Source organism: Lepidochelys kempii, chromosome 1 (genome assembly GCF_965140265.1).
Source record: "Lepidochelys kempii isolate rLepKem1 chromosome 1, rLepKem1.hap2, whole genome shotgun sequence".
Classification (NCBI taxonomy): domain Eukaryota; kingdom Metazoa; phylum Chordata; order Testudines; family Cheloniidae; genus Lepidochelys; species Lepidochelys kempii.
In genome coordinates this window covers 211942967-211957114 of record NC_133256.1, presented here as the reverse complement: position 1 = coordinate 211957114, position 14148 = coordinate 211942967, and the positions used below count along the sequence as shown (strand labels likewise).

General features: G+C 46.9%; 1 protein-coding gene across 1 annotated transcript; it reads right to left on the bottom strand.

Moving 5' to 3' along the window:
* Positions 1 to 8441: 8441 nt before the first annotated feature.
* Positions 8442 to 13307, bottom strand: LOC140898644 (trypsin I-P38-like). The gene is given in 5 exon segments (XM_073312779.1): positions 8442 to 8591; positions 9631 to 9769; positions 11106 to 11357; positions 12655 to 12820; positions 13268 to 13307. Coding segments are annotated over 5 exon segments (747 nt in total).
* Positions 13308 to 14148: the final 841 nt, after the last annotated feature.

Genomic DNA, 14148 nt, shown 5'->3' with positions numbered 1-14148 from the left:
CCCAGGACCGACCCTTGGGGCACTCCACTTGATACCGGCTGCCAACTAGACATGGAGCCATTGATACCTACCCGTTGAGCCCGACAATCTGGCCAACTTTCTATCCACCTTATAGTCCATTCGTCCAGCCCATACTTGTTTAACTTGCTGGCAAGAATGCTGTAGGAGACCATGTCAAAAGCTTTGCTATAGTCAAGGAACAACATGTCCACCACTTTCCCCTCATCCACAGAGCCAATTATCTTGTCATAGAAGGCAATTAGATTAGTCAGGCATGACTTGCCCTTGGTGAATCCATGCTGACTGTTCCTGATCACTTTCCTCTCCTCTAAGTGCTTCAGAATTGATTCCTTGAGGACCTGCTCCATGATTTTTCCAGGGACTGAGGTGAGGCTGACTGGCCTGTAGTTCCCAGGATCCTCCTTCTTCCCTTTTTTAAAGATGGGCACTACATTAGCCTTTTTCCAGTCATCTGGGACTTCCCCAAATCACCATGAGTTTTCAAAGATAATGGCCAATGGCTCTAAAATCACATCCACCAACTCCTTTAGCACTCTCGGATGCAGCACATCCAGCCCCATGCACTTGTGCTCATCCAGCTTTTCTAAATAGTCCCAAAACATTTCTTTCTCCACAGAGGGCTGGTCAACTCCTCCCCATGCTGTGCTGCCCATTGCAGTAGTCTGGGAGCTGACCTTGTTCGTGAAGACAGAGGCAAAAAAAGCATTGAGTACATTAGCTTTTTCCACATCCCCTGTCACTAGGTTGCCTCCCTCATTCAGTAAGGGGCCCACACTTTCCTTGACTTTCTTCTTGTTGCTATCATACCTGAAGAAACCCTTCTTGTTACTCTTAACATCTCTTGGTAGCTGCAACTCCAGGTGTGATTTGGCCTTCCTGATTTCACTCCTGCATGCCCGAGCAATATTTTTATACTCTTCCCTGGTCATTTGTCCAGTCTTCCACTTCTTGTAAGATTCTTTTTTGTGTTCAAGATCAGCAAGGTGAAATCACTGTTAAGCCAAGCTGGTTGCCTGCCATATTTACTATTCTTTCTACACAACGGGATGGTTTGTCCCTGTAACCTCAATAAGGATTCTTTAAAATAAACCCAGCTCTCCTGGTCTCCTTTCCCCCTCATGTTATTCTCCCAGGGGATACCGAGGGAGTCAAAGTCTGCTTTTCTGAAGTCCAGGGTCCGTATTCTGCTGCGCTTCTTTCTTCCCTGTGTCAGGATCCTGAACTCGACCATCTCATGGTCACTGCCTCCCAAGTTCTCATCCACTTTACCTTCCCCTACTAATTCTTCGATGTTTGTGAGCAGCAGGTCAAAAAGAGCTCTGCCCCTAGTTGGTTCCTCCAGCACTTGCACCAGGAAATTGTCCCCTACACTTTCCAAACAGTTCCTGGATTTTCTGTGCACCGCTGTATTGCTCTCCCAGCAGATATCAGGATGATTGAAGTCTCCCATGAGAACCAGGGCCTGTGATCTAGTAACTTCTGTGTGTTGCCGGAAGAAAGCCTCGTCCACCTCATCACCCTGGTCCGGTGGTCTATAGTAGACTCCCACCATGACATCACCCTTGTTGCTCACACTTCTAAACTGAATCCAGAGACACTCAGGTTTTTCTTCAGTTTCATACTTGAGCTCTGAGCAGTCATACTGCTCCCTTACATACAGTGCAACTCCCCCACCTTTTCTGCCCTGCCTGTCCTTCCTGAACAGTTTATATCCATCCATCTATGATAGTACTCCAGTCATGTGAGTTATACCACCAAGTTTCTGTTATTCCAATCACATCATAATTCCTTGACTGTGCCAGGACTTCCAGTTCTCCCTGCTTCTTTCCCAGGCTTCTTGCATTTGTGTATAGGTACTTAAGATAACTCGCTGATCATTCTGCTTTCTCAGTATGATGGAGGAGTCCTTCCTTCTTTTGCTTCCTCCTGGTATCCCACTTCCCCACTTACTTCAGGGCTTTGGTCTCCTTCCCCTGGTGAACCCAGTTTAAAGGCCTCCTCACTAGGTTAGCCAGCTTGCGAAGATGCTCTTCCCTCTCTTTGTTAGGTGGAGCCCGTCTCTGCCTAGCACTCCTCCTTCTTGGAACACCATCCCATGGTCAAAGAATCCAAAGCCTTCTCTCCGACACCACCTGCGTAGCCATTCGTTGACTTCCACGATTCGATGGTCTCTATCCAGGCCTTTTCCTTCCACAGGGAGGATGGACGAGAACACCACTTGCGCCTCAAACTCCTTTATCCTTCCTCCCAGAGCCACGTAGTCTGCAGTGATCCACTCAAGGTCATTTTTGGCAGTATCATTGGTGCCCACATGGAGAAGCAGGAAGGGGTAGTGGTCCGAGGGCTTGATGAGTTTCGGCAGTCTCTCCGTCACATCGTGAATCCTAGCTCCTGGCAAGCAGCAGACTTCTCGGTTTTCCCGGTCGGGGCAGCAGATAGATGACTCAGTCCCCCTGAGGAGAGAGTCCCTGACCACCACCACCCGGCTCCTTCTCTTGGGAGCAGTGGTCGTGGAACTCCCAACCCTAGAACAGTGCATCTCATGCCTTCCAATCGGAGGAGTCTCCTTCAGTTCCCTTCCCTTAGATGTCTCATCTAGTCCACTCGCCGTATTCGTACCTGTGGAGAGAACATGAAAACGGTTACTTACCTGTATCTGCGTTGCTGGTACATGGACGCTCCCCTTTCTTCTTCTGGAGGTCACGTGCTGCCAAATTTCTTCCCCGTCCTCCTATCCCTGCTGTGCAGCCTGCTCTGAAGCTTCAGAATGTTATGCCCGTAGAAGCATATCCTGACGTCTGTCCAGGAAATCTTCAGTTTCTCTTATGCAACGCACGGTCGATACCTGTTGCTCCAGACCTTGAACCTTCTCTTCCAATATGGAGACCAGCTTGCACTTTGTACAGAGAAAGTCGCCTCTGTCCTGTGGAAGAAAGACAAACATGGCACATCCAGTGTAGGTCACAACCGCTGAACACCCCCCGTCCACATTGCCTTCCTTCTACGAGCTTCCTCAGGAGTTGTAGTAACCACTCAGAGAAGCCGGCAAGGTGTAAGCCTAAGCAGGCTCTCCCCAGGCAAACTCCCAGGCAAACTCCCTCTGTTAGCCGCTCTGCTGTTCGCTGCTCAGCTGGTTCACACCTGACTGGCTTTTTATACAGTTTCATTCCTGGGACATGTAGTGGCTGGAAGGCAGGAAAAGGCTGGACCGGGACTCCTCCCTGGTACCTGGTGGCTAGCCTGGTCTTGTGTGCCATGAAGGCCATTCCAGCCTGATCTCCTGGTCCAGCTCTCATCTCTGCTCTTCATCATGCATGCACATGGGGAAGAAGCATAATAGGGGTCCCATTCTTGCCGCTGTGAGATATTGGTGGGGGGAAGTGGAAAACATCATGTGTGTGTGTGTAAATATATGTAACCCTTCTGCCCGTCAGAGTTGGCAGCAACAAGGGTCAGGTTCAATATCTAGGGGATCCATTCCAATAACACAATGCAAACCGGCTCGAGCCCCCATCCGGTGACCTGGGACAAATATATACCACCCCCGCTGGGCGCCTCCAAGAGGCAATACTTCCCCTCTCGCAAGCACATAGTCTGAGTGTAGCAAAAAGCCTTTTAATAACAGAGAGAAACAATGTGGCATTATGTTGGGGAAACACCACCAACCGGATTCATAACACAACCCATGAGCAAAAAAACCCACCCCAAGAAAATTGGGGCATGCCCCTTTCCCTTTGGTTCTTGAGTCCAGCAACTCCAAATCACCCAAAGTCCCAAAAGTCCAATGACCCAAAAGTCTCTGTCCCTGGTTAGGGCAGCCCCAGAGTTCGAAAGTTTATCTGCGGAGCTTTACCTCCCAACCTGGGTGGAGATGGGACGGGGGTAAGAGGCACCTTACATGATCTGAAGCTGACCGCCCCACAGCTCCATAGGCCTTTGCTTCGCTCCGCTCTACCATCCGCTCCACGAACTCCTTCGCTCAGCTCCACTCCGTGGCCCACAAGCAGCTCCCGCCGTCCCACGAACTGCTCCACCAGCCGGTCCACAAACTGCTCCGCGTCCCACAAGCAGCTCCCACCGTCCTACAAACTGCTCCACCAGCCTGTCCACAAGGCACTCCAGCCATCCCACAAACTGCTCCACAATATATCTTCAGGCTCCCCCACTACTTAACACAACACTCAGTGATTTCAGCTCTTAGTCAGTTCAGCTCTCTGGTGAATTCAGCTTGCAGTAGGGGAGCCTCAGTGCTGGTGCACTATTAGCCCAAAGTGAGCTCAGCAGCCTGTAACTAGACTCCTAATGGAATCAAAATTAGCTCTGATATTCCACAGTGGAGAGAGGAGGAAATGCAATTAGCATGTAAGGCCCTCACCAAGGGGCCCATGCCACTAAGTATTAATACTTGTCCCCAGCCTCTGTCCAGTCACAGAGTTTTAAAACCCATGACCCTTGCCTAGTGAGTGCTACTTAGTTGATGGTGAGTCCCTCCATCATAACAAAAGGCCAAGTACAGTTCCAAGCACAGTTCCCATAATCAGGGTAATAACAATTTATTCTTCCTGCCCCAATAACAGAGACACTGGGGATCCCACAGCAGCCAAAGTGACCATTTGGGCAGCTATGGCCTCATTCTAGGCGGGGTGGGTGTGCCTATGCAAATGAGATCAGCCCCTGAAGTTCTTTTCCACAACTTGCCACACCTCACCACCAGATGTCAGGGTGGAGCTCATCCTGACACTACTTACATATAGATTTCCCCACAAGGGGCAGAGCAGACTGCAACAACTATTGTGGGATATCTTTGCTCAGCATGGTCGGCAAAGTGCTTGCAATGGTCCTGTTGAAAATATTCCAAGTCCTTGCTGAGAGAGTCTATCCTGAGAGCCAATGTGGGTTCAGATCTGGATGCTCCATGACTGATATGTCCTTCACATTATACTTGTTGCAAGAAAAAAAGCCCTGAACAACAGGCACCTATGTATGTAGCATTTGTTGACCTACAAAAGGTCTTCAACATGGTTAGTGTAGGAATGGCATCTATAAAGTCGTGTTGAAAACTGGCTGACCACAAAAGGTGCTCTCCCTATTCAAAAAGTTCCACAAGGGAGTGAAGGCAACATCCAGTATGAAAACGAAACATCATCTGACTTTAGTATTGATACTGGTATGAAGCAAGGCTGCATCTTAGTGCACAGTGGCTTTGGCGTCTTCTTCTCTGCTCTTTTTAAGTATGCCTTTGGAAATGATCAATCTGGCATACTAACTGAATCGAGGATGGACGGCAGCTTAACATCAGACAATTCCAGAGCAGAAGGCATATTACCCAGCTCACTATTCAGGATCTGCTTTTTGCAGATGATGCTTCATTCATCTCTAATTCACCTGATGAACTTCAGGTCATGATGAACAAGTTTTCCAGTGCATGCACCAAATTTTGCATAGTAATCAGTACGAAGAAAACAGTTGTCATGTCACAAGGTACCAATATTCCACCTAAAATCTATGTCAATAATGAAGTTCTGGACAACATGGATCACTTCTGATATTTTGTCTCAATTATCACCAGCTCACTTAACCTTGATAGGGAAGTTAATGCTAGAATCGGCAAAGCTTCTGTTCCCTTTGGCAAACTTACTTCACATATTTGGAATAACAAGTTGCTAACCCTGAACACAAAGGTGTCTTGTTTATCCAGCTTGTGTCCTTAGTACCCTTCTTTAGAGTTGTGAAAGCTGGGTTACATACTCCAAGCAGGACCAGAGATTGAACAGTTTCCACCTCCACTGCCTTAGAAAAATCCTTGTTACTTGGGCCCAACAGATCACCAATAATGAGATCCTTGAGAGAACTGGCCTACAGTCTATGCAGACTTTGCTGCATGTTCACAGGCTTCACTGGTTGGGACACGTGGAACGCATGCCTCAAGACTGTCTGCCAAAGGCTGTGCACTATGGCCAACCTGGCTGCCATGCAGAGGAAGGCCAAACCTCCGATACAATGACAAGGTCAAGCAAGGCCTCAAGAAATGCAGCACTCCCACTGACCACTGGAAAAATGCTGCACACAATCATTCAGTCTGGAGAAGCTGAGTTAAGACTGGTGCAGTCACCATGGAGAGCCATCAGAGAGCCAGGCTGAGGGTCACAGGCGAGCGGGGAAGCAGAGCTTCAACTTCCGTCTGGCGAGTGGGCAGGTGGGAAGGTTTGCCACTCACGCATCGGGCTCTTTTCCCATACCATTGCTGAGCCCTACTGATGGACTGACTTTGTCGCGTCTCATTGCATCTGTCAAGAGGTTGGAGAGCCATGAGCAATAGGTGGTGTTAGTATTGTACACTCAAGTGATGGCACTCTTCCCTCATCCATACTGTGCTGCAGGGAGTGTTGAGGGAGAGTCAGTAGGGGGAGCTCTTGCCTCAGAGTCAGCACTGACCCTGTATTCGAGCATGATACTAGTGAGTACAATGCTATAGGGGCTACTACTTTCAGATAAGACATAAAACCAAAGCTCTGAGCATTCAGAGTCATAAGAAATCCCACAGCACCTTTCATAACCAGAGGGGGATTAGCCCTGGAGAGCTGGATATATTCCAACTCAGATAGGTCCCTTTTACCACTGTATGATGCCTGCTCTATGTGGCAAAGTCAGGCTGGATAGCTGCCGGAGGGTCTGGGAAAACAGGTATGTTAGCCCAATAATGCTAAATGCTTTTCCTACAGGTTGGTGAGGGTTACTGTTAGGATATAGATATTCAGGCCTGTCTGTAAAGGCCTGTACTCTAAGAATGTAGGTATATGTTTATCATTTAGCTAGTAATAGAGGTATACAAGAAAGAATCTGTGTAAGGGCCTTCTCTCACTGTGACAGTCTGAGGCCCTGTTCTTAGGCCAATGCCTTTGGCTAAGCAGCAGAGGCAGCCATAAGCTGGGAAGCGAACGGTCACATCCTCACATCCCGAACTAGTCAGTATGGGGCTGTTAGGAAGGTGATCTGATCTATCACCTCCAGAGAAAGGGAAGAGCCTAGAAAATGTAAAAGGAAATTTAGGTTGATAGTTTTCTGTTTGGTAAGAACTCACTTATCAATAGACACAGCTGGGAAACCCTTATGTCTTTATAGATGTGGTGGTGAAATTGTCGCTTCTGTATTGTTTTGTCATTATAGTTCCCACTTTGCTATTATTTGTATGGTCTCTGTCTGGTTCTGTGATTGTTTTTGTCTGCTGTATAATTAATTTTGCTGGGTATAAACTAGTTAAGGTGGTGGGATATAATTGGTTAGCGGATTGGTTAGTTAAATTTCAGTAGAATGATTGGTTAAGGTATAGCTAAGAATATTATTATATAAATGAGGGGCAAACAGGAAGTAAGTTGGGATTCAAAAATAAGGAAAAAGGAACTTGGATTTAAACTTGCTGGAAGTTCACCCCAATAAACATCAAACTGTTTGCACCTTCAGACTTCGGGTATTGTTGCTCTCTGTTCATGCGAGAAAGACCAGGGAAGTGGGAGAATAAAGGAATAAGCTCTCTAACAGTTACTTCAGGACAATTAAGGACAGCTGAGTCCAATTAAGGGCTGCCTGAAACCTGTTAAAATCTCTCTCCTGGTGCTGGTGCCGGTGCCGGAGCTGGTGCCGGTGGGGGGACAAACTGCTGCAAGGCTGGAGGCAGCAGGAAGATAGGCTTCTCCAGTGTGAGAGACTGCGCTCCTCCCCATAGGGGAGACACCCAAAATCCAGTGCCTGTTTAGGGGAAGGACTGACACCTCGGGGCCAGTGACAGGACAACCCCTTCCAAGGGGTATTCCCCTTTTGTTTTGATGCGTTCTAGACTTTTTCCCTCTGTTTGGCAGAGGAGCACTCCTCAGGCCTGCTCTGAGGCCTACCAGGAAGGCTCTGAGAAACAAACCCTGAACAGGGAAGACAGACACGCTCTAGAGTGGGGGCTGATTTACCCCAGGCCCGGTTCCTGCCAGAGGAGGGAGCGCTAAGTCTGGTGAAGCAGAAGAGGTGCCTTGCCACATCTATTTTCACTTGGATAAAGTTTTCTTCTTCAGCTGTTCTCTGAAACAGTTGTGCCGCATTAATTTGACTGAGTGCTATTAAACTGCTTCTGCATTCCACTCCAGAAGTGGTTGCACTTCAATACTGGCTGAGTGAATCCTAGAAATACAGACAGTAAAGCGTTTTGAGACCCTTCCATCTGGAAGGCACTACAAAAATATGTGATTACTTTTGTTTTCAGTAAGGTTACCAGTTCCCATGTAGTATACCCAAGCAGAAAAACAGCCAAAGACCATTTATACAAACACAATGTTGCATCAAACTCTATTTATTCCATAGAGTTGGAAAGTCTCATATATGGCTGAGGAAATGGCGTGTGGAAGATAGTACTGGTCACATGACATGAGAGAATCTCAGTTGGTAGCGATGGTATTTTGGATCCAGGAGACATAGTTGCACGCTTTAGTGTAGACCCCGGGGTAGCCTTTCTGTGCACAACCAATTCCCCAGAAGACAATCCCTTGGAGTCTCCCATTGCAGACTACTAGGACACCGGAATCCCCCTGCAACAAAGATTGTAAAATGGTGTTTAGCAGGCATTACAATCAAGAGGGGATTCTGCCTTTTTGACAAAGCAACAGAGATACTAAGTCCTTTTGGTGGCTTATGAGAAAGTCTAGTAATGAGAGGGGCAGTTTGATAGTGCTGATCTCATGTCAGCCTTGATATCACATTTTAAGTGAAAGGTGCTAGATGAAAACCCCACAGGATGGGAATGCTCTGTTTATTCAGAGGGGAAGTATGGCACAGACAGCTTCACACAAATCCACCCTGTCTCATATTAATGTGCTGTGGCCTGGAGACACCATATCTAAGTGCCAAAAGGGAATTTGTTTTTCATGGGTTAGAGACAAAGGACAATCTGCAGGTTAGTCATCCACATACTGATTTGCAAGCTCCCATTGACCCCAAGATAAGTTGAGCTGAAAATTGGGCTATCGAATCATCCTGTGTTTCAGTGTCCCATCAGTACATATGAATTCTGAGGATCAATCCATTCATGTGTTCTGTCGGGCTTAAATATACATGATGATACGTCCCTCAGAACAACCTGCAGAGCCAACATTTCTAAAGTGGGCATTGATTTGGATATCTCCACTTTGGGAACCCACCTCAAGACACCTTGATACTGATTTTAACATATGTTAAGCATCTGCATCTTTTAAGGGCTTGAGTTGGAGCAGCAGGTGTTCACCGCCTCTGAAATCCAGGGCCAAGGAGTCTCAAGTCTGGCATCAAAAAATGGAGGCATTCAAAATCCATGACTAACATTGAAAATTTTAGTCTAACTAAATAAAAATCAGTCCTTGGCCTCTGCTGAGACTGCCAAGAATGAGGCCAAGAAGCACCACTAAAAATGGTTCATTATGAGGTGAGGACAAGTTTCCAACTAGGAAACAGACCAAGAGTCAGCACCATATCAGCCACCAACATATTTCAGTCCTTCAGGCAATAACGAACCATGTGTGATGCCTATTTTGCAGAGGGTTGAGTGGGGGTGGAGGGTAGAGACAAGTGAGAGGTGTGGGGGAGCTATTTTACCTGACAGGAATCTTTGCCCCCCTCCAGGTATCCGATACAGATCATGTTACTAGTGATTTGTCCTGGATAGGCACCGCTGCACTTGCTGGGGGACAGGACAGGAACTTTCAGGCACTGCAGGAGGTCAGGGTAGTTAGCAACAAGAAATGGGAGAAAATTAATAATGGAAATCCTTGAATTCACTGTGAAATTACAGCTGCCCTTTCAATAACTGGAATAGTGCCCTCTCTCTAAGTAGCATTTCTATCCCCTTGGCTTTTTCTCCAGCAGCTCCCAGCTTTCCCACAGGATCGTTATCATTGCGTAGGGATTCCCTTCCTCCAGAGGGATCAGAATCCACAACTGGGGATTTGTTCAGCCTGATCCATTGCACAGTTAATCTCTGGGTTCCAGAAAATGGGCAGCCAATTGGACTTAGAAAAGAGCATCCCAAAGATCAGAGGAAACCAGTAAATGGAAAAGACCAGTTGGATCACTCTGAGCCAGCTTCTGCACTGGAGTCATGGGTGGTGTGTAGCCTATGGATCAGTAGCCGGATACCCCAAGTGGATTTGGCTCATTCTGAGAGGCTGAGGGAACTGGGATTGTTTAGTCTGCAGAAGAGAAGAATGAGGGGGGATTTGATAGCTGCTTTCAGCTACCTGAGAGGTGGTTCCAGAGAGGATGGTTTTAGACTATTCTCAGTGGTAGAAGAGGACAGGACAAGGAGTAATGGTCTCAAGTTGCAGTGGTGGAGGTTTAGGTTGGATATTAGGAAAAACTTTTTCACTAGGAGGGTGGTGAAACACTGGAATGCGTTACCTAGGGAGGTGGTAGAATCTCCTTCCTTAGAAGTTTTTAAGGTCAGGCTTGACAAAGCCCTGGCTGGGATGATTTAATTGGGGATTGATCCTGCTTTGAGCAGGGGGTTGGACTAGATGACCTCCTGAGGTCCCTTCCAACCCTAATATTCTATGATTCTATGATCCCTGTTCCTGCTCCCTAGGCTAGTGCAGGAGTTATATTGTAAAAATGGAGTTCTAATGTAATAAACTTAAATTTGAAATAAAATATTTTCCTCCATCCTTAGAGGTGTGGATAACCCATTGAGTTCACTGATCTCAGGGGGAACTGTGGGTGCTCAGCAACTCTCAGGATCTAGCCCATTGAATGTCTCAAATAATGGGGATGGAGGACTTCCTCCTGAATATCATAGAAGAATGTGTTTGGTGCTTCAGCCTGCCCCATGCCAATAACAAAGAACAAGAGAAAATCAAGGATATTAGAAGAGAACATATTTAAATCAGATAAAAGGCCCCTGCTCTCCACAGGCTTTTCCCTTTGAGCCATAATTCCCCACATGGGCTCTCTCTTCAAACCACCTCCCCTACAAGTGCTCTCCCTTCCCCATACTCTCTTCCCTGGGGCCCACCACTGGGTCAATAAATGTCTCCAGTGTCCTAGAGAAGCTCTACACTCCCAAAGAGCACTTACTGCCACTGCTGAGGGTGTTGCCCCAGCCAGAGATCAGGCACTGGGTGCCAGTGGCCACACAGCTGGTCAGCAGGGCAATTGTGTTGATGTAGGGTTTGAGGGTAGCTGCACTGGCCAGCTTGATGAGCATGATGTCATTGTCCAGCGTCTAGGGGCTGTAATTCTGGTGACGGATGACTTTGGCTGAATTAATGAACTGTTCAGTGCCTTCTCTGACTGCCAGGTTGTGTTCTCCAAGCCTCACCTGGATAGAGCTGAAAAAGAGAACGGAATAACAGCATCCTCACCAGCACTGTCACCATCGTTATTCATCATCATTATCATAACAACCCTCACCATCACTATGGATATTACCACAACTACAGTTGCTGTCAACACCAGCACTAAGGTCTCCGTTGCTCTAGTTCAGTGGGCAGCTCTCTGGCGTCGAGTTCACACACCAGGATTTAGCTTAATACCCAATCCACAGTGCAGGGAAGTCCTGGGAGTACTGCTTTGGCTGAAGCACAACATGGGGAGCAGGGAGAGGAGACCTGGGTGATATTCTGGTTGGCCTACGCCTCTCTACACATGTCACAGAACTAGTGATGGTCAGCTAGAGTGACCAGATGAAATGGACAAAATATCGGGACACATAGGGGATGCAAAAACAAACAAACAAACAAACAAACAAAAAAAAAACACTGGAGCTGCCAAAGCCGCAATATTGGGATGCGGGACAAAGAACTAAAAATCAGGCCAGTCCGGATTTTATCGGGACATCTGGTCACCCTATGGTCAACACACGGGGTGCCCATTTTGCTCTGCTTTGCTATTCATTCATTCATTCTTTGTAAGTCCATCATTCCACTTTTTGCAACTTTGCTTCATGATCCAACTCTTACAAAGCCAGTTTCCTCCCTAAGGCAAAAAAGAGACTCCCAGAAACTACTAGACCACTGTAGGGCACTTTGATCTGGAGGGGTGATTCCAAGCTCAGGGAGACATTCTTGTGCTAGCTCTAATTGAGCAAGCATGCTAAAAGTAAGAGTGAAGCCATGGTGGTGCAAGTTGTGGAAGGCACTAGCAGCCCCAAGTATGTGCCTATGGGCTCGGGTGGGTAAGTGCTTGGGGGTGGCTAACCCTTCCTACCACTCACACTGCTACTGCCTCACTCTATTTTCAGCATGTACATCTCCTTGAGTTGGGAATCACGCCTCCAGCTCAAAGTGTAGACATATCCATCGATGGTCACCACGACAGGTGCCTCATGCTAGGGAAGATTCAGTACTAACGCAGAAAAAGGGTCACCCAGAACCGAATCATCACCTCATGCAGCAGGGCAATTGTGCCAGGCTGCTGGAGCACTGCAGTCAGTACTGACACAGAAACCAGAGCCTCTCCTGAGCCTCTCCAGAGCCTCTCCAGAGCCTCTCTCCACTTCTTGAAGGACTGAGGCATTCCTCTCCTGACCCATGCTTAGTTAATCAGATGTGACACTCTCAGAGCCAACAGGGGCATTAGGGCTGCAGGGGAAGCAGTAGTTTAACAGCACAAATATTTTCTACTCACGATTTGTAGCAGTGAGCGGCTGAGACAACCCATCTGCTGTTAATGAGGGCACCTCCACAGAAATGGTACCCGATGTTCAGGGATGCCTGGTAGAGCAAAAAGTTCTTTGGGCATGTGTAGCCTCCCACGATCTTGTCATCATCAGTGTCATCAATGGGGAAGGCAAATGGGTGAAAGAAGAAGAAATAAATTAATATCCATCATGGGGATCATGGAGCCAGTCTGGATGAGGGGATTGGGAATGGGATATGAAACCTCTCACTTGTAGGATGCTGACTTTGCTTCAAGCTCAAGCTGGTGGTAGCCAAAAGGTCTCCACAGCTGATGGCTCTTTGTTGGTTGCTCTCTGAAATCAGGCTGTGGGACTCAATCAGTCCAGCTTCCAGTGCCATGTGTCCATATCACAATGAAACACTGTGACAATTAGCCAGTGGCTGATAGTCTCAGCAGGGAGGTCAGGATGTATGCATGTTTGGAGGTCAAGGAATATTGCACTAGTGTTGCCTTGACAATTTCGGGGATAAAACGGGACTTCACCCTCCAGCACTACAGAACCTGGCCCTTTTCATCACATCTAAACTTCACTGTAAAGTAAAATAAAAAATGAACTTACCAGCTGCTCCCAGAAAGGCTACAACCAGGATGTATTTCATGGTGTCATAAATATAAAGGAAGGGTAAACACCTTTAAAATCCCTCCTGGCCAGAGGAAAAACCCTTTCACCTGTAAAGGGTTAAGAAGCTAGGATAACCTCGCTGGCACCTGACCACAATGACCAATGAGAAGACAAGATACTTTCAAAGCTGGAGGGGGGGAGAAACAAAGGGTCTGGGTCTGTCTGTGTGATGCTTTTGCCGGGGTCAGAACAGGAATGGAGTCTTAGAACTTAGTAAGTAATCTAGCTAGATATGTGTTAGATTCTGATTTCTTTTAAATGGCTGAGAAAATAAGATGTGCTGAAAGGAATGGATATTCCTGTTTTTGTGTAATTTTGTAACTTAAGGTTTTGCCTAGAGGGATTGACAGAACAAGGAGTAATGGTCTCAAGTTGCAGTGGGGGATATTTAGGCTGGATATTAGGAAAAACTTTTTCACTATGAGGGTGGTGAAACACTGGAATGTGTTACCTAGGGAGGTGGTGGAATCTCCTTCCATAGAAGTTTTTAAGGTCAGGCTTGACAAAGCCCTGGCTGGGATGATTTAATTGGGGATTGGTCCTGCTTTAAGCAAGGGGTTGACTAGATGACCTCCTGAGGTCCCTTCCAACCCTGATATTCTATGATTCTATGATTCTATGATTCTCTATGTTTTGAATCTAATTACCCTGTAAGGTATTTACCATCCTGATTTTACAGAGGTGATTCTTTTTTACTTTTTCTTCTATTCTTCTTTTAAGAACCTGAATGTTTTTTCATTGTTCTTAAGATCCAAGGGTTTGGGTCTGTGGTCACCTATGCAAATTGGGGAGGATTTTTATCAAACCTTCCCCAGAAA